The following is a 25574-nucleotide window of genomic DNA, read 5'->3' as shown; positions in this document are numbered from 1 at the left end:
AAGGTCACTCTTGAAAGTTAGGACAGCAAGAGAGGTGGCCGTAGCCTTCCTCCCATGCCATAAATGACCCAGAGTGACCAAAATAAAGCCATGGAAGGTTCAGAAGGCACCAAGGACTGTAGCTATCAATCACCTGTGTATGCCTTGGGGTATCCTTGCAAGAGATGACACAGCTTAGGCCCAGGTATGAGAAGCTACCAAACACACACACACACACACACACACACACACACACACACACACACACACCTTTCACATCAGTGTGATAAGGATGTAGAGAAGATGCTGGCAAATAGGAGAATTGAACCCTGATTTGAAAAGGTGAGGAATGAACTTCAGAAGATATAAAGTTACCCAATGGGTCCCTGTTGCCCATTTTCTCATCAAGGCACTGCAAGAATACCATAGTAATGCAGAAAACTCTGTGATGAAAGATTAGATAGATAATGTCCAACCTGATCCTCTTCTGCACCTCTCTTTCCTTCCATACACAATGGATTTGTCAAAAATCCACCACCAGTGGGGTCACTGCAAGGAATAAATGAGATGGCACACGAAACATTTAACACATAAAGGAATATTCTGGTGTTACAAGAGTTTTGCAAATTGACCATGAAATTAGCAAAAAAAAAAAAAATGCTGTCAGTGGAATAATATCTCCCAAAGACACCCATACCTAATATCCTGAAGCTGTGAATATATAGTCATACCTGGCAAAAGAGGCTTGAAAGATGACATAGTGAAGGATGCTGAGGTTGGAATGTCATTTGGGGTTATCTACCTGGGACCAATTAATCACAGGGTTCTCATGTTGGATTAGGGTGGGGTGGAGTCATGGGGAGGTGAGTGAGAATCAGAGGAGGAGGTATAGATGGCAGGGTAGATCAGAGGGAGGCAACCACTCACTCTCTTCAGAAGGAGGGAGTCAGGAGGTAAAGCAGAGGCTCTGGGTAACATAATAAGAGAAGGGGAACAGAGTCTCTGCAGACCCTTACAAGCATGTCCAACCTTTCATCATCGTAAAACATCATCATCTACAAAGTTCATGTTCAAAAACCTGTGCAATCAAGGTTGGAGAGATGGCTCAGCAAGTAAGAACACCAGCTCTGCCTGAGGACCTGGCTTCAATTCCCAGCACCCCTACAGCAGATCATAACCATCCATAAGTCCAGTTATAGGTCATTCACTGCCCCCTTTGGCTACCTCAGGTACTGCATACACAAACATACATGAAGGCAAAATCCTTGTACCCTTGAAATAAAAATGAATATATTCTGAAATTAAAAAAAAGGACAATGAAAGCAAATATAAAACAATTGTGAAATCCTCACAATTTTTATATTTACATTTTTGTGGTGGGTTTCATTCATAGCTATCATTGGCCTTATACAATCTTAGGGGTCACAGGCTGGGCACATCTTCAAGGAAGACAGCCTACCAACATCTCAATGCTATATGCAGAACTCACTGAACCTCCTTTTTGACTGCTCATCTCTATGATGGCAGAAGAAATGAATTTGTTCTGAGCTGTTAGGTTTGTAGAATTTATTTCAGGGACGATGGGAAACTAATACTAAAAGAAAGGGCTGGTTAAGTGCAAAAGCTGCATTGTGCACATTTACATTTTATCTTGATGTTGCCTCCCATATTATTTACTTATCTCCTTAATGATGTCAGATTCTGGCAGAACTGAAGAGGATTAAGTGCCTTCCCCTGAACCATTCACTTTTTTTTCCACCTTTTTTTTTTCTGTTCAGCTCCTGAACCGAGAACCTTTCTCCCACTGAAGGATAGGAAATTGCAGGTTGTCTTATAAAATCTCAGGAAAACAGGCCTTTTGATAATCATACTTGTCATATTGGGAGCAGGTAACAGCAGGGCAGGGACATGCAGGAGGGCCCAGAGTCCAGGCAGAAATAGTACAGTGATGGACTGTGGGCAAGGAGAAATGGAGGTTAAACTCAGGGATGAGTCCTGATGGGCAGAGCATGGTAGTATGACTGGCTCAGACAAGGCAGGGAAGGGCAGGCTAAGGCTAAAGGTCAAAACAGACAAGCAGGAACCAAAGACTCCAGAGGAAGAAATCACAGAAGTACTACAAGCCCAGGCCATAGACACTCCAATGAGAAGGGCCCTGAATGTCTTCAAAGCTATGGCCATGTGGAGAAGGGATTCAAACACGGTGACTGTGTAAGAATCACATGTCACAGCTACTGTCACAGTCCCAGATAAATGCCAAATAGGGAATGCAAAGGAGATAACACAAGGGAATTTGGTTAAACAAGGGAAAAAAATCAGAAATCTAGGTCCACGGGCTTGACTGACACAGGGAACATCTTACTTTCATTTCCTTTGCTGTGACAAAACATCTTGACATAATGGTAACTTAGAGGAGAGAAGGGGTCTATCTGGCTCATAACTCTGCATTAATTTCATCATATTAGGGAGTCACAGGCAGAAGTTTAAAGCAGCCAGTCACATTCACAGTCAAGAGCAGGAAGAAACGGAATGCATACCTGTTGATCACTGAACTGGATTTTCTATTCTTCTGCAGTCCAGGGTATAAAACAGGGAATGGTGACTCCTACTTTCAGACGGGGCCTTCATTAGGCAATCAAGACAATTCTGTATACAGACATTGCCTATGGGCTAACACCTCAGACACTGAGATTCAAGATAATGGCATGAATACTTGGCACTGTGCATGTCACCATGCCATTTTTGGATTGACCATGCCATGTCTGATACAACTGTCATTCAAGTAGCTGACTTAAGGAGCTGTTTGTTTGTTTGTTTTAATATTAAATTCAACAATTTCTGAAATGGCCCCAAACACACTTCTGCTATTTTGTACTATATATTTATATCATGCAGAGTTCTTATCATTGTCAATTATAAAATTAAAATATTGGTCGACTCTGAAAAGTATTGAAGAGGCTCTCCATCCTGGAGGGTCACATATTCAGCCAAGATTTAATTTTTTATGAAATAATTAGTAAGCATATCCACTTGATTAGTACTCAGATTTGCTTTCATCTTCAATATAAAACCATATATGTGCCAAGCATTTAAAATATTTCCTTTTAATTTCTTGCCAGTGAATGTTTGTTTTGTGTGCCTAACTTATAGATCCTATACACCAAAGGAAAATGTTCTCAAAATAAAAAGATGTCACCCTGCCTAAAACTGTTGCCCAAGGGCCAACACTTGAACTTCTGGCCAGTTTTAAGTCCTAACAAGATGAGGGAACTTAGCCTTGGCTGATGGGGAGCTAGAGGTAGCTTGCATGCACAGGCTCAGGGGATGAGAAATATGGCTAGATAGTAAAAGCATCCATGGCACCAGGCATATTCCTACCTCTTCCCTCTCCTACAGTAAATTACACACGATGCCCCTGGATTCCAATAAACATTGCTTTGAAACCTACAAGTCCTTAGACCTGAATATTTTGCTTCCTTGGGTAGTGTTTTGTTGTTGTTTTTGTTTGTTTGTTTGTTTGTTTGTTTTAATGGAAACTGACTGTGGAGGAAAATTGATCACACAGAAAACTCAAACATTCTACAATGAAATACTGTTTCCTAATACACGTGTGCGCGCACACACACACACTCACAAGCACACACATAAATTGCACAACTAAATTGGATAAATATTTTTGTTCAATTTAGGATTAATGGGAGCACTGAAGTCAAGCAAATATGATTGTGTTTTTAAGATCTTAAAGCCATCTCATCTATTGCCCAGGCTAGCCTCTTAACATAACATAGCCCAACCTGATCTCTAGCTCATGAGGCTGCTAGCCTGGAACCCCTGGAATATGGTTGTGTTACCACACCTGGCCCTGGATAGCCTCTTTGAGGGCTTGGTTTTTACTCAGCACTGTGTTCACCATCTAGCTGGGGATTACTTCATCCTTTTAAAATCCCCGGAAAAGTTCTCAAAGGGTGGTCCCTGAACTGGCCACCTCAGTAGCTCTGGGGAACTTGTTAGCAGTGTAAGAGTGTAGGAGACCTGCAGCTGATATCCATTTGCGGATGCTGTTTATTGGTGCTTGGACTCGGAGTTTTCTCTTCTTTCCCTATTCTATTATTAATCACTCTGGAAATGTACTCATTATTTTACAAAACAGAAAACGAGAGACTGTGGGGTGTGGAAGGTATAATTTCTGCCCAGAGGAATATGCAGGCTGAGTAAAGATTCCAGCAAAACAACAAAAAGGCAAAAACATAAACATGAAGGGGAGCTCCGAAATAGCCTGCTTCACAGAGGAAAAACAGGGTGGGCGTGGAAAGAGGCCTGCTTTTAGAATAGCCTATGACAGTGTTTCTCATGGCTGCTGCTCAGACTGGCTTACATTACCATCCCCTGCGAACTAGAAACATGGGCTCTCTGGCCCTGCCTTAGACCTCATCAATTGGGAACTCAGATTAACCCTGATGCTTGATAAAGTATGCCATGGGTCATAAGTAACTAATAGTCCCAATGAAGCAGATGTAATGGAGAGCATTTCTGTCCCCAACACTTGGAAGAAAGACACAAGAAAGCAGAGTGTCTGAGGCTAGCCTAGGCTATAGAGTGAGCCTCTGTCTCTAATATATTTGAAACCACCTTAAAGATGAAGGGGAAGTCAAGAAATATAGCTTCGAGTAGAGAGACCTTATTAAAGTTGCAGATTGGGATTGTCCGGTTTGGTGAGAAGGCCTGGCATCCTTCTTTTTTTTTTTTTTTTAGCAAGTTCCCAGGTATAGTGAAACTGGGCTGTGAGCCCCAGCAGAGCACAGCTTTATGTGAATTTCCTGAGGGAGGAGCTGCACCTCCTTGCTGATCTATTCCAGGAACAGGCCATTCACCATCAGCACCCGTTTGCTGTCCAGTATGTAACAGGCACAGTCAGACTCAATGGCTCTGTAATGGAAATAGACCTTGCAAATTCCGGGTACTTTTGTTTGTTTGAAAAGCACCTCATTTCATCTTGCAGGAAATGACTGCTCTGTGAAAAGCAGAGCAGTCTAGTTTTCTGGAACCAGTTGAAGTCTCTAAGTCAGAAACACACAAGTAAGAAGGAGCGTGGTGTGTGTGTGTGTGTGTGTGTGTGTGTGTGTGTGTGTGTATACAGGTGTCACAATATCAAGGTATAGCAGCTGATAAAACTACAGGCAAATAATGTTTTTTGAACCCAAATCCATCAGTCTAGACCCATATTTCTCAGTTTCCAGTGTCCATCAGGATCATATACAAGGTCATTCCAGAGGCTTGGGATGGAGTTGAATAATTTTCATCTCCCATAGCTTCCCAAATGATGCCATGATGCCAGTGCCACTGACCTTGGTCTGGGGCTCAAGAACTCGAAAGATAATCTCATCCTTAGTCCTTCACAGGAAAGCAAGTGGGCAAATAATACCCTAGAACATACAAATTAAACGCTGCCTTCTATCTAGGACCAATTCCTGGGGCTGAGCATTTTGTTACTGCATCAAAGGATCAAAGGCACCCATCTTCAGGAGAAGGCTAAACACAGCCCAGGATAATATGCACAGCCACATTCCTGACCTTAGGATGACTAAGTTCTGATTATAGGTTATTGGACATTCTGTCTGATTACTGAGGTAAATGGTGCTGCATCGGGTTAGAGAGGGGCATATATACTAGATTATCCAAGGGTGGGATACATGTCCTGAACAGAACAAAAGGATCTTACAGCCTAAACGACCTTCTGCTCAGCCTCATGTTTATCAGCATCTCTCTAAGGGTAACAGTTGCCTGAGAAATAAATGTCTCTCTGTCTCTGTCTCTCATCTATCTATATGTATCTACCATCTTTCTATCTGTCATATATGTCTATCATCTACTTGTCATGTATCTATCATCTATCTATATATCTATATATCTATCTGCCATTTTCTTCACCTATCTAATCTATCTATCTACCATCTATCTGTCTACCTATCTATCTATCTACCTATCTATCATCTGTCTGTTAGTATGTCTGTCTGTCTATCTATCATCTTACTCTTGCTCTTGTTCTGCCCTGTAAAAGCAGCTTATATTCCTCTTCCTCTGGGCTTATCTCATGTGGGTAAGTCAGCTCCATTGAAGAACACAGCCTAGATATATTTATACTTTGGTATCCTTGTGCCAAGTACACACTCACCATCAAGCAGGACCTCTCTGTCTAGGGACCACCCAGAGAAGAGGCCTACCTAACTCATAGAGCACACTTCACTTGCCCACTTCCTAAATGACTATCAAAGTATCTATCCTGGCCTCACTGTTTTACTGATCCCTCTCTGCTCATTTCTTGTGTCATGACATTATTCCTTTCACAAAGAGATAAGACATAGCTCAAAGGAATTAAAAAAAAAAAGGGCTGTCAGCTGTCATTATTTCAGAGAGAGGAGCCAGGCTTGCAATTGGTTTGTAATTGGCAGGAATGAGGACAATACTGTCTTTAATAAAGGGAAAATGTTGCCTGTTCTCCACAACAAATTGGATGCTCACTACATAGGAAATATTCTAATACAGTGTCTTGCAAGCTAGTTTGAGCTTCAGAAGTAAATATTAAAAAAATGTAAGTAAATAAATAAATAATCAGGTCCAACATTTTCAGCTGAAATGGTCTGATTGCTCCAGGAGTCTCCCAGCCAGCAAATATTTAGGTGACATTCCTACAATCCACTCATAATGAATATTCTTTTTACCCTCCGTCCTCCCTGCAACGCTATGACATTTGGAAACTTACTAGAATCATGCCCATCAATTCTCTTAAGAGCACATTTGTACCTTTTTGGCACTCTCTAAAGAATAGCTTTTGATTATTCTTTATTAAAAGTTAAAAGAAATAGAAGTAGACATAAATCATTTTTGATTAGCTGTACTGAAGCCCTTCCAAAGGCCCGCTGCATTCATGGCCAGCGGCTCATTTGGGTCTGATGCCTGAGTCCAGAGCTCCTGCAGACTCAGAAGAGGACTGGTGTAAGCCCCATGGGGGGCTTCAAGCCTACAACAAAGTAGATAAGACAAGCAGGTTGGGAAGAGCTTTCACGTTTTCCATCTTCCAGCAATAGCCTCCTTTGATGGTGAATGCTTCACCATTCCAAACTACACTGGGAGGCTCCTTCCTCTGAAGTTACTGCTCCTATTGAACGTGCAACCCTCCTGGCCTTCCTGATCTTGCTGCCCCCAGCCACACCATTCTCACCTTGTGATGAAATAGTTAGCTGCCTTGCTCAAGGTCCATCTTCACCAATGGAAGGTGAACTCAGGGGAGCAGGGAGAAGAGGGGTGGGGCAAAGATTGGTCCCTAGTGCTCTCTGATCTACCCCAGCTCCTGGCCAAGCAGAAAACCAGGTCAGTTGGGCTTAATCCTAAAAGCATACACAGAGAATGGGCTGAGAAAAGACACAGGAAAACAGCAGGAAAGAGAGACGGAGACAAGGGAGACATTCTGGGTCAGAGTTTGTCAGGGCCAAAGGTGAGCTGCACAGGGAAAGGAGGAAGGAAGCCAGGACAGGAGGCACAGATGAAGTTGTTTTCCATTCGTCTTTCATAGTGCAGGACCCTGAACCCAGGGCCTCAGCACACATGAGGGAAACCCTCTACCTGGAGTTTCATCCTTAGCCTGAGCTATTTGTTGATCTTCAGCAAATTTCAGGTGAGGAGCAGCAGAGAAGGTAAAGCATGAAATATCAGAGTCATGGCGCAAAGAGAGAGAGAGCAGAGCAGACAGACAGACATTACTGGGTTTTATGGTTTATAAGTTTATAGCCTATGTCTCAATACTGCTTATTAATAAATTCTAATGTATAGTCTTCTTAGCATAATGTTCCTCACCTATGACACAGATCTCCCATGTTGGAACTTTAATCTACACCCACTCCCACCCCCAATATCCCTATGAGGGACAAGGGACAGGAGCATAAGAATGAAGCACTCCCTGACTGTGGTGTCAAAAGTAGCAAGGCTCCTCATCTCTGAACCAGGAGACTAGTGTCTTCTGCCAGCATCTATGAAATGAGAGCCAGCAACCTTGTTAACCTGCAAATCAGCTAAAACAATCTCATTACACTGACTGTCCCATGGTTTCAGGAACCCCAGAGGGCAGGGAGGTCTTCAGAGAAGAAATATTTAATGTCATGAAGGGCCAAAAGAACAGTCAGGCATGTACAGTAACCCTGCTGATGGTGGTGGTTTGACTTAGAACATCCCCGACTTCACAGCAGTGTGAAAGTGATACATATTAAGCAGGAATTGCACTTCAAATTTTCAATTGCCATTTGTTCTTGGGCTAGCAGTATGTGCTTCCCTACTGTGAAGATGATGGACAACAGCCAAGAGCCCCAGCTTCCAGTCAGTCAGCAATGAGAGAAGAAGCAACCAGAACTCCATAATACACTGCACTGCTGAGCTGGGGACCTTAGCTTGAGTGTACTAAATTTACTCTAAATGCCATTCGCACTCAGGATGGGCTGACCAGGCTCTGACTCCATCCTTAAGCCGAGGAACAACATCTGTATAAGGACCAATAAGTATCCCTTGGTTTTAACAAGGAACACACCGCTGATATTTACAAGCATAGCGTATAAGAAGAGATGGGACTGAAGAAAAACCACCTTGCAAATATCAGCCTTACATTTATGAAGCATGGCTAAGGATGAGACCAGAAAGAGAAATAAAAGGTAACATCCAGAGATGTTAGTTTGAGTGAAATTCCAAGCATATTTTATTTTACTGATTTTCTTGTAGATTTAGGAAGTTCAAATTTACGTAAGTATTTAGTACAGTGAATATAAAATTAGAGGTATGAATGTATGCTAAATAAAGAAAGTTGGCTGTAGGGTGTGTGTGTGTGTGTGTGTGTGTGTGTGTGTGTGTTGAGAGGACAGAGGCTGACATTGCTCCATATTTTACTTTTGAGGCAAGGTCAGTCTCTCTCTCTCTCTCTCTCTCTCTCTCTCTCTCCCTCCCCCCTCTCTCTTCCTCCCTCTCCCTCTCTCTCTGTCTCTCCCCCTCTCTCCTCTGTTTCTCTGAGTCTCTTTTTTTGTCTGTCTCCCTTTCTCTCTGTGTTTTTGTCTCTGTTGCTGTTTCTGTCACTGTCTCTCTCTTTCATTCACTCACTTCCTCCCTCCCTCCCTCCCTCCCTCCCTCCCTCCCTCCCTCCCTCTCTTTCTCCCTTTCTTCCTCCTTCCCTACCTCTCTCCCTCCCTCCCTGAACCTATATTCGTCTGACTCTGTCTGATTCATCTTGGATGGATGGCCAGAAAATCCATGGATCCTCTTCTCTGTGCCTCCCAGTCCCTGAGATTACAAATGAGCATGGCTCCTGAGGATTGACCTCAGATCCTCAAGCTTTCATGGCGAGCACTTTACCCACTGAGCCATTTCCCCAGCCTGAAGTTACATTTTTCTTACTGGGATCCAGCTGCAAAGAATAATTAGATTTGGGGTGGCAAAGTGACTTGGTGAATTAACTCAAGGCTTTAGGATACAGCCCACACCCTTATCCTGGCTCTCCTTCTCAATCTCAATTTGACTCTGAAGTTCTCTTTAACCCCACTGATGCACAATCTCTTTGGGGCTGTTAACGTCAGCCTTTTGAAGGATGGCAATGAGCATTAAAAATATTTTGTGTGGTAACCCTCAGGACATGCCTACCATTATGTGTCGTCTCTAGGCTTTATTATTGTTGAGTTTCTCTGACTACCATGTAGAAGCCCTATGCAGAGGGACATTGAGTTTGGAAACAGTTGGGAGAGGAGAGGCTTCATGCAGTACTCTCTGTTTGGGTAGCCAGTGCTTCCCCATGGGATCAAGTAACAAGGTAACAGGAAGCAATGCTGCTATGTAGACAGACAGATGTGCCTCTTTATCTTACAACCAGGTACCACTGATCTGGAGGGAAGGGCTCCCAGAACAAGAACCTTGTCCTGTCAAACCCTCTCTGGTGCCTGTGATTGTCTCAACCCATACACAGACCCTGCTGAGATCTGCACAGAGCATCTGGACACAGGCCTCATTTCCAAGGTGGCAAGCATTGTTGGTTGTACAGTCTCTCAGTGGAAACTCTTTCTAGAGAGATCTCAAAGGTCAGCTTCATGGAGGAGCTGACAGGTTTGCTCTAGAGTCCCTGGAGAGTGGGGTGAGGGTAGAGATAAGAAAGGAGGACACATCACAGAATATTCTAAAGACCCACATGATGGATAGTATGCCCAAGGGAAACTGCTCTGAGTCCTTACCCAGAAGCTAGCTCTTCCACTACAAATGGCTACTTGATGCTAGGAAAGGCTTTCTGCTAACTCTAGAACATCTATATCTAGGGACAAGTGGCCATTTTGCTCCTTTTTAAATGGCATTTGCTTTTGTTTAAGTTAGTTCTTTGTATTCGTTTTTAATACTTCAATGAAATAGAAAAAAAGAATAAACACACATAATCTATTATCACAATTAGTAATATTGATATATGCTTTATAGTACTATTTTATATATATATATATATATATATGTATATACACACACATACACACACACACGTATATATCCATGCATGACATATAGGGTCTGTATATATGTTATACAAGTAAATGTATAACTTTGTACATATTTATATATGCATATGTGTTTTTTCATTAAAATATTAAATATATCAACTGTTTAATAGCTTGCACTTTTCACTTAATTATGTACTATGAAAATGCCATTAAGTCTCTGTCTACTATCTCATATTTAATTACTTCATCCCAGTATTTACTTAATTATTCCCTCTTGCAGAACCCTCTAGGTCTTTCTGGTCCTCTGTCCAGTTGTATATAGTTGCAGGTAAATCCCTGTCCCCATTTCTGGCTCCTTCCTTAGAAAACTGCTATCAATGAAACTAATTTTGGAAAAATACACACATTGAAGGTTTTAGATTTTGTGGGCCTAATTATATCCCAGAAATGATGGACTTGTCTATATACTACATGTGCCTGTGTAGACGTGTGTGTCCTGTTAACTCTGTTACCCTGTGACTACTACCATATAGCCAACAACTTCCAACCACACACAGTGTTGTACCTATGTGTGGAATTTTACTAGTCACACAGGCCTCTGTCAGAATGCCCAGTATTTGTGCCCTCCTTCGCAATATTCCCTGAAATATGGAGGAGTGAGCCGGTACTCAAGGAGATTTCCTTGCAGGAATAGTTATTGTATCTATTCACTTGCTGTATTAAGTTTAAAACCTCCCTGGGTAGAGATAGATTAGCAGAAAGCTGGGGACCCCTGCCTGAGCTGTGTTTCCCCCCTTTCCTTCTACCACCTCAGCCTGCTTTCACACAGAGTATTATTATGATGTGAAGCAGACCCACAAAAGCCACTTGTGTGCCCTCAATAAGACTGTGGTAGAGGATGCTGCTCATTACATCACACAGTCTTTGCTTTATGAGGGCTCCTGGGAACCATTCCCTGTCTGGCCTCTGTGTGAACAACAGTTAGAATTTTCCTGAGCAATTGGGTCGTGTTTATCTCGCAGACATTGTAAACAGTATATCTGACAAGCTTCCTTTATCCCACTGGTGGCTGTGGCGCTCAGGCGCCCCACTGGTGACCCTAAAGCCAGCAGTGGGAAGGAAGAAATGTAGTCATCGCCTGAGAAGCAGTTCTCATGTGAGCTTCCTGTCGTGGGGTGCTTCCCTTTTAATTTACACTATCTCATCTTGCTTTGTATCCGCTCTAAGTCACCTGAAAAACATTGAAAAGTAGATCGGTAAATAAAATCTGAAAGACCTCGGTGGTGCGTATTGCTGTCTATTTTCTTCAAAACATCCATTGGGCTCAATTTTAACATCCTCCTGTGTACAAAAGTAAGGCTTAGTGCACACCAGTCAGTATGGGAGCAATACTGACCTTACAATAATTGGAATGCCCAAATAAAGTAGCTGAAAAATATTGTGATTGTCCTACATCATTCTTGTGAGCCAGTGGAGTCAATGCCATTGAAATGGCATGCGTCTTCAAAGCAAAATGTACTTTAATTACAGTGAAAAGAGTCAATAGCACTACTCAGTGTTGAATGACACAGGAGGAGGGATGGAAGTACCAAGGAGAAACTGTTAGTGTCTGAATGAGCTTTGCCAGGGAGTTTGCAACAGCAAGAAAGAAGGTTCAACTTTAGGAGAGAGATGACAGGAGGAACTGCCATCAGAATGGAGATAGATTCTACATGGGCCAAACAACAGCAACCAAATAAAATAAAATTAATCGATCCAACAAATAAACAAACATGCTCAGTGGCAATGGGAAAGGGTTCAACTAGGTTTAAAAACAGCTCTTTGTTCTTCAGAAAGTCAAACTCACATCTACACAAGACCTGGCAGTTTCATGATTAGATGTCTGCCCAAGAGAAATGACAGAATATGTATACACAACGTGGATGTGCACACTGTTTACAATAGATTCTTATTAGCAGATAGAAATGGGAAACAATGCAATGGGTAGCCATCAATAGGTTAATAGATGAGAAAATCATGATATGTGGTTTATTATAATATTTCACTATTAGAATAGATTAAGAACAAGCTACCTAAGTTAAAAATTTGATATAATCAATGATATAAATGGACCTCACATTAGAATTATTGAGGAAAGACCTTAATACTGCTTGATTCCATGCTTTCCCCACCGTGTGTGTGTGTGTGTGTGTGTGTGTGTGTGTATGTGTGTGTGTGTGTGTGTGTGTGTGTGTGTGAGAGAGAGAGAGAGAGAGAGAGAGAGAGAGAGAGAGAGAGAGAGAGAGAAGGTGATCTTATGAACATGTCATGGAGAATGAACCTTAGCTCGATCTTCTGTATTGTCCCAGAACTTTATATTTGTATATATATATATATATATATATATATATATATATATATGCATTCTCATTGACAAGAGCCTGACAATGTCATCACAGCAGATGCTCTCATTCTGTGTCCCATACCCTGACTCTGTACCCCACCCAGAGAAATGCTCTCTCATCTTGCTAAGCAAGTAGAATCAATGAGCAGAAAAGAAACACAGGTAGATTCAGGATTAAAACACTGTCCTGGTGCACTCTATTCAATGATGGACTCATTTAGCCAGAGAACAGACTGCTCATTTCAAGGACATTTTCCAAGAAAAGAGTAATGGTCTCACCCAGAAATCCAAGTCCCTTTTAGTCATGGATTGATGACATCACAAACCTAAACCCTAAGATACTCCATTTGTCTTAGCTTTAGTAATTGTAGCTTTAAAAACAAAGTTTTGTTAGAGAATGCTTGGTGGGCAGTTTGTATTCACAAACTCTAGAACTAGAGCTTTTAGATTGCCATTATCTTCTCTATCTATAAAATGCCAACCTAGCTGAACAGTCGATATGAATCCACAACAGCATGATTGGAGAGCAATGTCCAAGGAGCAGAGATATTTAAAAATGGCCGCACCCCTCCCCCACCACACCCTTTTTCAAGGCACATAATTTCTTCCTTGCAAAGGGAGGAAATGGTGTGAACAGGGTCTCTCCCATTCTTACCTGGAGCCAAAGTTTGTCATGCTGGGACCACTTTCCACCAGCAATGCACTGAAACGTGGCGTTCTGCCCCACATTCACCTCAACGTTTTGGAGTCGCAGGAAATGAGGTGCTTTTCCTAAGAGACAAAACCAAACACAGAACACATGAGGACAGGATGCAGTTGCCCATACCGCTTCTCCGTCAGGGGCAGCAGCCCTGGATAGGCCTGGAGATCCTGGAATGTGTGGCTGAGAAGATGCCAGGTTCACATGAGACCAGATGGGTCACTACAACATGAGGTCCATTCTGTGATCTTCACATATTGACCTATTTAAGCCTTGTGACGTCTATGAAGTTCACAGGAGAACATTCCCTGTTCATAGGTCAGAGACCTAAGACTCTGAGCATTGTAAAGTTTGGCATAATCAGGCATCCATAAAATTTGGGATCATAAAATAGCAAGACATGAATCCTGTCCTATGAGACCCTCAATGTTCCTATGACTAGCTACTGTGTAATCTCTCTTTTAACTTGGCCCACACATCACTAGAATGAATCTAAAATGAATGTTACCCCTGGGAATGACAGATGAAAAGAAGAATCATAAAACCCAAAGTTCCTCCCTTGACTCTGCTGATGGTGATGCTGATGCTAATGATGCTGATGATGCTGATGCTGAATTTGTCAATGGCTACAGACAAAGAGTATAGTAGGATAAAAGGAGGAAGAAACTATAGTGTTTGTCATTTACTGAATATTTCTATATGATAGATGCCATGGCTAGCACTTAAAATTTAATGAATATGGTGCAACTGGCCCTATGATTCACGAATATAGAAGCAAAGAATTCTAGAGAGCTAGCCATGCTCACAAAGGCACAGTTTGCATTCTCAGCTTTTCACTGTGGCACATCCTAAGTGTGGGTAGGAAGTGAAACACAAATTCTGAGGCTTGGGCACATGGATAAAAGTCTTCAAATGAAAATCAGCATGTGAGGTAAGCAGACCCAGGGTTAATCCTGGGTTTCAAGTTGGATGACTGAGTTCAGCTCTTCCATTATTTGTGTGGCCAAGTGTTCCTCTATATAAGTCCCTCATAAAACAGCAATATCAGGTCTCCATTAGCTGATAATTAATGAATGACAGGAGGAGTGAATTTTGTCATTGAGTGCAATGAAGGTCCCCTACCACTATTAATAAAATCAGTGATAAACTGGGCATAGACTACTTATCCCAAGTGGGGCTAATGGAGGGGTCTTAGAAGGCCCAGAACATGGAGAAAAATAGGAAGAATAACATGTACTGAAAAGCCCACCAGTGCTAAGCAGTAGTCTTAGTTGAGGTTTCTGTTGCCATGATAAAACACTAAAAATAACTTGGGGAGGAAAGGGTTTACTCCATCTTACAGCTTGTAGGTCATCATTCAGGAAAGTCAGGGTAGGAGCTCAGGACAGGAGTCTGATGGTAGGACCTGGGGCAGTAGTCATGGAGGAGTGATGCTCACTGGCTTGCTCCTTGCAGCTTGCTCAGCCTGTTTTCCTAAACCATTCAGGACCACCTGCTTAGGAGTGCCACCACCAGCAATGGACTAGGCCATGCTACATCAATAATTAATCAAGAAAATGTCCCCACACTGCCCCATGGGCCAATCTGGTGGGAGCATTTTTCTCAAACGATTCCCTCTTCCCAAATAACTATATCTCGTGTCAAGTTGACATAAAAACATCCAGCAAAACACTTTGCATGTTTTATCTATCCTAATTTCATGGTATCCCTGAGAAGCATATGCTAAAGGGCAGAAATTAGCATCAGCAAATCCAAGATTGTTGTGACAGCTATCTTAATTGTCAATGTGATGTAATCCAGAATCACCAGGAAAGATGATCTCAAAGATGTAGGGACTATGGACACTCAGTTGACCAGTGCCCATGTCTATGAGGATTACCCTTTCCTAAATACCTTTGTTAATTTATGAGAATTTCATATAATATAATTTGATCATATTCACCATCAGCTCCTCCTATATCCAGCCTCTTCACCCTCTCTTCCCTCCCTCCCTAAATTTGCTTTCACCCATATCTGCCTCAAGTCCTGTTTATGTTGCCCAACTACTTTCAGAACAAGAGTCTGCCATAGAGTGTGGTCTACCTACCATGGTCATATCATTGAAGAAAAAATAACTTTCCCTCTTCCCCTATCTATGAAGCGCATGAACTCCTGGGCTAGTGGTAGAATTTCATACCATCTCCTACCTTCATCCTGGAATTGTATTTGGCTTGAGCTTGCACAGGTCTTGGGCATGCTGTTGCAATCCGTTTGAGGTCATATCTGAAGTTGCCCTGCTGTGTCCAGAAAACACTGCTTCCTTTATGTCATCCACTGTTTCTGGACCCCTGAGCCTTGTGGGGAAGGATGTGATGGTATGTATGTATGTATGTATGTATGTATGTATGTACACACCAGAATCTCATGTTTTCTGCACACAGAACAGCCAAGAGTCTTTGTGTGCATTGCTATCTGCAGCAAGGAGACGCTTTCTTCTGGATGCACTGGTTTATAGCAATAAGTCATTAGTAATCATTTTAATACTATACATTTGTTAAGCAAAATGGTACTATCAGATCTTCCCCTAGAATCTGTAACCACAAGTCCTTATTCCTGTTATTTCAGGATTAAACACTGTGTGAAACTGATATTTTTTTCTGTTTTTGCCACATTTCTGGTTTAATTAATTTTCTCCTTCTGTATCATGCATAGCACTGCTCAGCATGGTGAAAGCTTCCAGGTCAGTACCAGCTTAATTTCTCATATTCTAGAGCCTTCAGAAGTATGGTCTTATCATCAACTTCTAAAGTCTATTGACAATAGCTTATAATGCTTGAGGTTCTATGGGACCCCATTGGCTAACAATTCAAAAAGAGGTAACCCTTTCTGTTACTTGGGGATTTTATTTGCTAACATGTGGTCTCTAATTGGGGTACTGTCCTCCTCTTGCAGGGTAACTGTTAAAATTCTTTGATATTACGGCTTATGTATGTATTGAGGGAGCCTGGACTGTAGGGTTCCATATAACTTTCTTCAAAGGCCTTTACTTATAGTTTCCCCCTCCCAGATTCCCTCCTCTCCATTGTCCTCCCACGCCCCACCCAAATTTAACCCTTCCCATCCTGTTCTTCCTTTTTAATCCTTTATAGTAGTGTTCTGTCTCTCCTCACTTGAAAGCTCCCTTCCTCTTGTGGCCCCTTACTGATTTCTTAGTCTCTCTGGGTATCCCAAACAAGGCACACACATCTGACTCAAAGCTGACACCCACAAATGAGAGAGTAGATGTGACCTTTGTCTTTCTTGACCCGGGGTTATCTTACTCAGAATCATTGTTGCTAACTTCAGCCATTTGCCGGAGACTTTCATAATTTCATTTTTTAACAGCTTAATATTTTATAAGTTTATCTTTCTTAGTAGCTCGATATTCCATTGTATAATGCCATATTTTCGTTATCCATTCATCAGCCGAGGGACATCTAACACTGTTTCCATTTACTAGCTGAGGTGGCCAGAGCAGCAGTAAACATGAATGAGCAAGCATCTTGTAATAAGATAGAGAGACCTTTGGTATATACCAGGAGTGGTATAGCTAGATCCTGTGGTACAGCTATTTCCATCTTCTGAGGATAAATTTTCTTCCACACTGATTTCCATAGTGGTTGTACCAGTTTGCATTCCCACCAGCAGTAAATCAGTGTTCCCTTTCTGTAGGGGATTATCTCAATGAAGCTAATTTATGTAGGAAGATATAGCCCAGTATGGGTAGGGTGCCATTTCCAAGACAGGGGTATCCTACATTTTTAAATGGAGAAATCGCGCAGTGGAGAAATCAGCAAGCAAGGATGTGCATTTTCCTCTGCGCTTGACTGAATATCTGCTTCTCACCCATCTGCTTTGAATCCCCGACTATGATAGATTGTAACCTGGAATTTTAAGCCAAATAAATTCTTTTCTCCTAAGTTGTTTTTTAATCTGGGTATTTTATCACACAACAGAAATGAAACTATACCAGGCACCAAAGCTACAGAGTCAGAAACAGTTCCAAACTCAGTTTCAAACGAGCCGCCCTACTGCCTTCCTGGCCTTGAGAGGGAAGTTGGTATCATCAGACAGCCTCACAGTGCAGAGAAAGAACTTCCAGGGCAGATGGTGGTGAGTCTCCTGGCTTCTCTGTTTGCTCTCAGATATTTTACAAGGACCGCAGTCCACATTACCTTCCCCTGTGGATGTTTTGAACGGTTTGGTCTACCAAAATGTGCCACCACCAGGAAGACTCCAAAACTCAAGGACTTCAGTGTGATCAAGGACACTTGCCATGAGAAAGTATATACCATCTGCTCATGTTTTTAAACCAGCTGACAACAGTTCAGATGCTGTTGTCAGGACCCTGCGGCTAAGGTGTCAAGGGTCCAAGGCCCAGGTGAGGCCACTTCTGCTGTCCGTCTCCTTGTTCAAGATTCCTGCATCTACCAATGTGATAGATGCCAGGCTGCTCTCGGGTTGCTTGAAATTGCTGTCCTTTGGTGCTCCTGTATAATTTTGTGAAGCTATTTTTAGAACTACCAGTTCTTCAGCCACAGATGGAGCAAACCTTATAGGTCTGATTTTGCTTCAGTTATAAAAGGGAAAGGGACACCTTTCCTATATAGGGAGGGGGTGTATGTTGGCTCCAAAGTTAAGATGTCCTGTGCATTTTACCAAAGCCCCTTTTTTCTTACACTCATGTGCATGTGACAAGTGGTTTAGTTTTAGGACACGTGCAGTCAGAACTAGTCCTTCTTTGGTCATTGATTGGCACCTGCCTGTTTCTGACTCTCCTCTCCTCCCACTTCAGCCCCATAGTTTCATTCTGGATTCTTTCCTTTTTACTCCACCCCCTCCCTCCCTTCTATATTCAGAATGTGGATATTGAATGTTTCGGGTGTGAAATTCCGGGGAAACACTAATAGCCCTGATTTCCAGCAGACACATCAAGCCCGAACTCTCACAGAAACTAGACAGCTATCAAAATTAACAAAGCGATTCCACTGTAAATCAACACTAACAAAGTCACCACCTTCTTGCTTCCTCCCTCTCTCCTCTCTCTCTCTCTCTCTCTCTCTCTCTCTCTCTCTCTCTCTCTCTCTCTCGTTTCCCATTTTGGAAAGATATTTCAGTAAATAAGGAGAAATGCTGTGGTCAAAGTGAGGACCAGTATTTGGCACCCATTTTAATGTTGGCAAATTAAGGTGCAGTGGATAAATAGGGGAACTAGAGAGACCTCACACTGTATTGAAAGGGAGGCTCTGCTGCTAAAGGCCAGCAGGGAGTAGGGTGGGGGTGGGAGTACCTTGCTCACAGCTGTCAGTCATCAGATTTCTCCAGAAAATAAAAAGAGAAGTCTGTGTTTTAGGTGAAGTCTTCCACCCAAAAACCTTGACTAAGTTTGATGAACACACCACAGTCTTAGCTAAAGCCATCAACAGTCAGGGCCCACCAGTTTGTGGCCTCTGGTAAGTTGCTCTTATGTTCAGTCTCCTGGGACAGTTCCCACTGGCCTGTTGGGCCTTCTCTGGGCCTGTAAATCCAGCAGTGAGGCTCCTCTCTACACACACTGTGGGAACCACTCAATCGCAGGAACTTTTCTCAACTAACCTCTCCTTCTGCACTCTCTCCATAGACGCTTAACTCTATTCTCCAAGGCCCTGGATCAGCCATGTCTCATGATCAGTGAGTGTCTTTCTGTTGGGATCCTCCTTGTGTTTGGTCTTGTCCTGGAGCCTGCTTTTCTGACCCTCCTTCCATCCCCAACTCCAGTCTGTTCATTGGCCAATCCCTTTCCGTCATTATCTGCCTCTGCATTTCTGCGAATGAAATTATTATACCAATTCACCCAACCTCCAGCCAATAACAAGTGACCTCGGGTCCTCCAAGCAGCCACCTGCCCAGCTTTAAGCAGCCCCCACCCCACCCCACCCCGCCCCCACCACCATCCTCCTTGAGACTGATTTCCTCTAAAATGGGAACCTGCTGAACAGGGTTAAGACAAAACTGGTTGTGTATTTGGGGCAAAATGCCTTGGTGCCGGTGACATTTAAACTCCTGCAGATGTCAGTGCAGCATCTGAAGACGTATTATTGTGCCCTTTATCTCGCTCTTTAAACCTGACAATGCTCAGCAGGGAACCACACAATTGAAGTGAAAACTGCTACATCCATTAGAAACAATGTTGCTGGTGTTCTGTGGGCTGAGCGACAGGACCCTGCGAGGCTGTGATGGGAGCAAAAAGAGGTTGGAAAAGTCAACTTGGGAGTTAGAAAGTTTGAAGCTGTGTGGCAAAGTGTGCTGACATTTAACAAACTTATAACCGCAGAGGCCCCTGCTAACAGCTGACACCAAGACACAGCAGTGGATGGTGGCTTTGGCCAAACTACTTTTGGAATAATAACAACCACAACAAAAAAAGTTAAATGAGCTATAAAATATGGATGAGAAGTTTTCCATTATAAAAGAAAATAATATACTTGGAGGATAAGGTCTGGCTTTTGGTAACTGTTTTGGAATTTTGAGATAAACATTTAGAGCCAGCTTCAATGTATAGAGGATAAAATTGCAAATCAGTGATGATTTCTCTGTCCACAACTTTTAGAATAATTAATTGAAACATTTATTGATAAATTCTGGCCACATGTCAATAGGAAATATTTTGAAGGACAGACGTGGAGACTCAGAACATTTGAAGACATAATGAAATGCATCTTTTTCTGTACAGATAACATCTGAAAAACTTTTGAGAGAAATTAATTCAAAGGCTGAGCTTTTGGGGAAAACACAAGAGTGTATCAGACAAATCAGAAAGTTAAAACCCATAAGCAGCCCCAAGGTCTGTGGTGAGCACTTCAGAGGTAGCAAGAATTCTCAGAGATACAGAGGCAGTCATCTGTCTCCCAATGCAACCAATCAAATAAGACTAGTTATCTTCAGGGCCTGAATGCAGCACCCTTTTGCATGTCTGTTTCTCCATGGTGCTTCTATCTTCCAGAACCTGGTACATGAAATGTAACCGAATCTAGGAATAGAGCCTTGTAGGAACTGATCAAGTTCAAACAAGACTGTTGGGGTAGACCCTGATCTAATCCAACTAGTGTTCTTACAGAAAGAAGAATTGTGGACACACAAAAGGACACCAAGGACTTACACAGATAGGAAAAGCCCATGGGGAGGTTGTACTGAGGAAACCATTTGCCAGCCCAGGAAGATGATCTACAAAGGCAAACCTTTAGCACCTTAACCTTGACTTCCTAGCCACAAGGGCTATTGGAAAATCTAGTGATCACTTAAGCCACCTAGTCTCTGGCACGTCCTGGTGGCAGTTCTTGCAAAGCAATAAACCATCTGTTACATATTATATAAATGCAGAGCTGGCTGTTTGCTTTTTGATCTCATTCACTTTGACGGAGTCTTGCAAAGACAGACAATGAATTTGTCTTATGTAGTTCCATAATCCCAGACACTGAGTACAAGCTCAATAAATGCTCCCTGAGTGGTGAGTGGCTGACTCTTCACAATCCTGCTCCAGGTCACCCCTGCTTTTTGCATAGCTCTAGAATGCTCTTTCTTATAGTTTCCCCATCCTTCCTATGGGACTCAAACTCATATGCTGCACAGCATCCTTTATGAGTTAACTAAAACTATTCCATTCCCCAAAAGCCTTCCTCACATTGCCTCCCTGCTAACACCCACTCATAATGATGCCTAAAGCCCTAGGTGGAGAGGTCCCAGTTCACTTGCCCAAGGTTTACCTAAAATATTGTCTGCTGTGCTCCATCTACCAGGACACACCGGCAGCACTGGGATGTCTTCCTTTGGAAACTTACCATTTCCTCTTCCTAGAAGCCCCCACCAAATTCTTAGAAAGCAAATTCCTTTTTCTATGATTAGAGTCCCAGCTCTGACCACATCTTTGAACACACTACTGAAGGAATTCCACCTCCCATATTTATCATATTCACGGCTCATTCCATTACCCCAAATTATCCACTGCTTATCTAGTATTAGATACTTTCATTTCTTTCTTCCTTCTCGCCCCCCTGCCAATCAAGCGCCAAAAGCCAACCCTTTCTTACTTAACTATCAGCTATGCCCAGGAGAGCTCTTGAACACACAGTTCACAATCAATAATTTACTTGTTGAGATGAAGAATGGATAAAATCCTGTGCTAGCAATGAATGCACTGAGCATATGAGCTGTGGGTATACCTCAGAGGTCTATACACACTGGCGGTGTTTGCACATATCCTTAATGTGATTCTTCTCCAATTCCAGCTACCCTTCCATAGGCCTCAGAGTATATGTGCTGGCAAGGATGTGCTTAAGCCTCCTAAGCACTAGGATTGAACACAGCCACAATACACCATGCAGAAATAAAGCCAAGGTCATGTCTTCTAGAGTTATATCCCATGGCCCATTTGCTGGGTAAGTGACTCTTAGCAATTCTATAGCCATGCAATCCACACTTCTCAGCAGGAGGAGGATGAGGCTATGAGGAGAATCTTAAATTCACAGAAGTCCCAGTGAACACTGGGAAGATGTCCAATGATCCTTAGGAATTTTGTGGGTAGAAAGCCATCCAAATGTCATCTTGGGATGTTCCCCTACAGAGATACAACAAAGAGAAGGGGATATTTGATGGTGGTGGGCAGGACTTGGAGATAAGACAGTTGAGACTAGGGGACACCAAAACAGGGTATTATAGTGAAAGTGAGGTTTCCTTCCTGAACACAGAGCACTGGGACCCAAGAACAGAGTACCATACTGTATTCTGCTGGAGGGAAAACAGTGCCACCTACCAGAAAGACCATCTCCAAGCATAAAAATAATGAATTTAGGCAGCAAAGATGAGCATACTCTATGGAGAGAGGCATGTGCAGTATGTGCAGAAGATAAAAGGTTTATCGGGAAGACTACTCAAAACTGAAGAATGTACAGGGTTGAATGTATAGTTAAATGGAAGCAAGAAGAGCAGATATTTCCTGATACCACTGTCCATCTTGAATACAGACCATCCCCCAACAGGCATCTGTATCATCTCCCAGCTTTGAGCAGGCTGGCTTAGACCTGTTCTGTCACTGTCAGCTAGCCCACCTAGGGTGGAGTCTTCAGACCTAGATTAGGTCTATTGTTCTGCCACATCAGGGGTTTCCTCCAAGAGGACACTACTACATGCTGAGAGGCTGAACCTGTTCTCCTGACACTATCCTGAGATCCTGGCATGGTAGAGGATGAGATCTTCCCCTTCCCCCTTTATAAGCTCAGACTCTTAAGTAAACATTGGCCTTGATCAGAAAACTTTGTCTTGGCTTGTTATTCCTCTCACAATTTCTCCCATACAGCCCCAGCTTCCCATTCAGGAACCCAGTTTGTGTAGCTGTGGGCAGCTACAGGCATGTGAGACTCATGAGAGTCTGGGAAGGAAGACAGTCAGAACAAGTAAGGAAAACCTGTCTGCATGCCTACTGTAGAACCCCTGCAATGCTGGGGACTTTGGATCCTTTTCACAAGAAGTCTACTTCATCAGAGACATTTCCCAGGCATGAGTAAATGGAGAGAACCATCTAAGACACTCTGAGAGACTTGAGACATAACCCAGAGAATAGGGAGAGTCATAGGGAATCTAACCTCAGTGTTTCTAAATTGATTTCTCCAAGAGTAGATCTCTCTTATGTAGATTTCAGACCCAGTCAGTCCCCCCACAAGCATTGATCGGAACCTGGAACTTAGCATACATTTTTCCAGAGAAGGTGCTTTAAGCTAATGAGTCAGACCATGGTGCTCTTATCCCAGGAAGCTAGAGCAAAATAGCGATTTAAGGTCTGACAAATGAATGGTAGCAGAAATGAAAAGATCCATTTCAATTGAAGCAACATGATGGGGCTGGTGGGAGGCTCATGCCTGGGTATGGGGGCGTGGGTTAAAGATACATAGGGAAGTACACAGGGTGTGCCTCATAGGGAGACTTCCTTAGCCATAGCATAATTGTGGTTTCAATATGGTTAATCTTCCAAACTCATACCAAAATTGAATTCCTGAATTCCATGGCACAAAGAGGTCTGAATCTGACTGTAACCATTAGAGCTGTTTTAGATGTTGTTAAGATTTTGATGAGGTTGTCACAGTGGAACACTAAGAGTTCAATCCCAGTGTTAAAAATAAATGGACAGAGACGGCATCCACATGTACACTCCCTCTTTATTCCCATATGATGCTCTGTTCTGCTCCCAGATTCTGGAAAGCCATCACTGACCGGAGCCTATGCCAGTGTTATGCCCTTCAAACCTCCAAAACCTGTGAGCTAATTAAACCTCTTTTCCTTAGAAGGTTGGTCTTCTTGTTCTAAGAGGACTATTTATAACAATAAGTGCCTGCTTCAAATAAATAACTTAATGATGAGCCATGGAAAAATAAGAACAAACCAGTCATCCAAGTAGTAGATGAAAAGAGATAATCAAAACCAAGACTGTAATTAATGTAGTAGAAAATACTACAAAATAATCAATAGCATCATGAGATGGGTTTTGGAAAGATTGGTCAAATTTATCAAAAGAAAAGATACAATTTGGTAAAATTAGAAATGAACTGGGACCCATTGGACTTGCAAACTTTATATGCCCCAGTACAGGGGAACGCCGGGGCCAAAAAGTGGGAGTGGGTGGGTAGGGGAGTGGGGGGGGTGTATTGGGGACTTTTTGGATAGCATTGGAAGTGTAAATGAGGAAAATACCTAATAAAAAATAAAATAAAATAAAATAAAATAAAAAGAAAGAAATGAACTGGGAGACATAAGAACAGATACCAGTGAAATTCAGAAAATCATAAGAACATATTTTTAAACACCCCTACTGTACTAAACTGAAAAAAAATATCTAAAGGGAATGGACTCTTTTCTAGATGGTTACAATATATGAAAAGTAAATCAATATGAAATTTAAATAAATCTTGAACAGTTCCATAATGAGCAACAAGACTGAAACACTAAAGTCTCCCAGCTGAAAATCAGGCCAGGACTAGATGAGTTCATTACAGAATTCTACAAAGCCTTCAAAGAGCAAACTCAGCTACAGATGGGCACTCTAAATCAATCTTCAGCCTGGAAGTCTTGGGAAACATAACAGGAGATCGAAAGAATGGACAAGCAAGAAGATACAAAGGGGAGGTCTGTGAATTGCTGGTCTCTGGGTATGACACAGCTGCTGCACATGTGAAATCATAGCATCTTGTGGTTCACTACATATGAACTGCACACAATCTAGCCATTTCAAAATTCTCGCAAGAAAGGAGAAAGAGCTCCCTAGAGAGCCTACCCCTAGCTGAGGAGCTTTGGGCAGTGAACAGCTGTAGTGTGTTGGGGGAGGGGCGATGTCTTTTTTTTTTTCTTTAGGTGTGTGACCACTGGCAGCTCCCTATGCCCCAAGAATGAACCCAACAACTGTGAATATATGGAAAGCACTAATGAAACTCTGTGGGTTTTCAATAATTAATTAAGAAGCAAGGAAGGAAGGAAATAATGAGGGGGGAGGTAAGGAAGGAAGAAGGATGAAGCTGGGAGGAAGATGTAGTGTGGGATTCTGAGGGTGACTGGAAGGGGAATGAGATATAATAAAGATATATTATATTACACGTATGAGATTTTCAAAGAATAAATTAAAAATTTTTAAATGTCAGTCTGCCATGGATATATTATCCTACTAAACTATATTTATTCAATGTCTCATGACCACATGGGAGAATGGAGAAACCCTCAGGGGTTATGTAGAAACAACTGGTAGAAATCTATGACAAAAGCACTCCCAAACTGAGGACCTGGCATCCCAGCCAACTCTGGCAGTGGCTTCCTTGATTCCTAGGCATCCCGAGACTTTAGACATCCAACCATATACTTATAGGTGTGATACCATCACAGCTGCCTGCACCCAGGCTGGCCAGGAGCAGTGGCTCTTTGCTGAAACACATTCAAGTGTTACTGCACGAAGGGGAGCTTGAAGTGGTGAGCC

At 42.4% G+C, this 25574-nt stretch overlaps 1 protein-coding gene across 12 annotated transcripts in view; it reads right to left on the bottom strand.

Moving 5' to 3' along the window:
- The window catches only part of Ptprt (protein tyrosine phosphatase receptor type T), a 1119809-nt gene that overhangs the window by 704260 nt on the left and 389975 nt on the right, over positions 1–25574 (bottom strand). For all 12 annotated transcript variants that reach the window (XM_029473981.2, XM_029473985.2, XM_029473982.2 and 9 more), the window contains exon 5: positions 13523–13638. In XM_029473981.2, the coding sequence (XP_029329841.1) occupies positions 13523–13638 (116 nt within the window). The remainder of the gene's footprint in view (positions 1–13522; positions 13639–25574) is intronic.

This window comes from Mus caroli, unplaced genomic scaffold, assembly GCF_978045245.1.
Source record: "Mus caroli unplaced genomic scaffold, Mus_caroli_1 scaffold_2, whole genome shotgun sequence".
NCBI classification, from domain to species: domain Eukaryota; kingdom Metazoa; phylum Chordata; class Mammalia; order Rodentia; family Muridae; genus Mus; species Mus caroli.
Note: the sequence above shows the minus strand (reverse complement) of the source record. Positions and strands in the feature narration are given on the sequence as shown.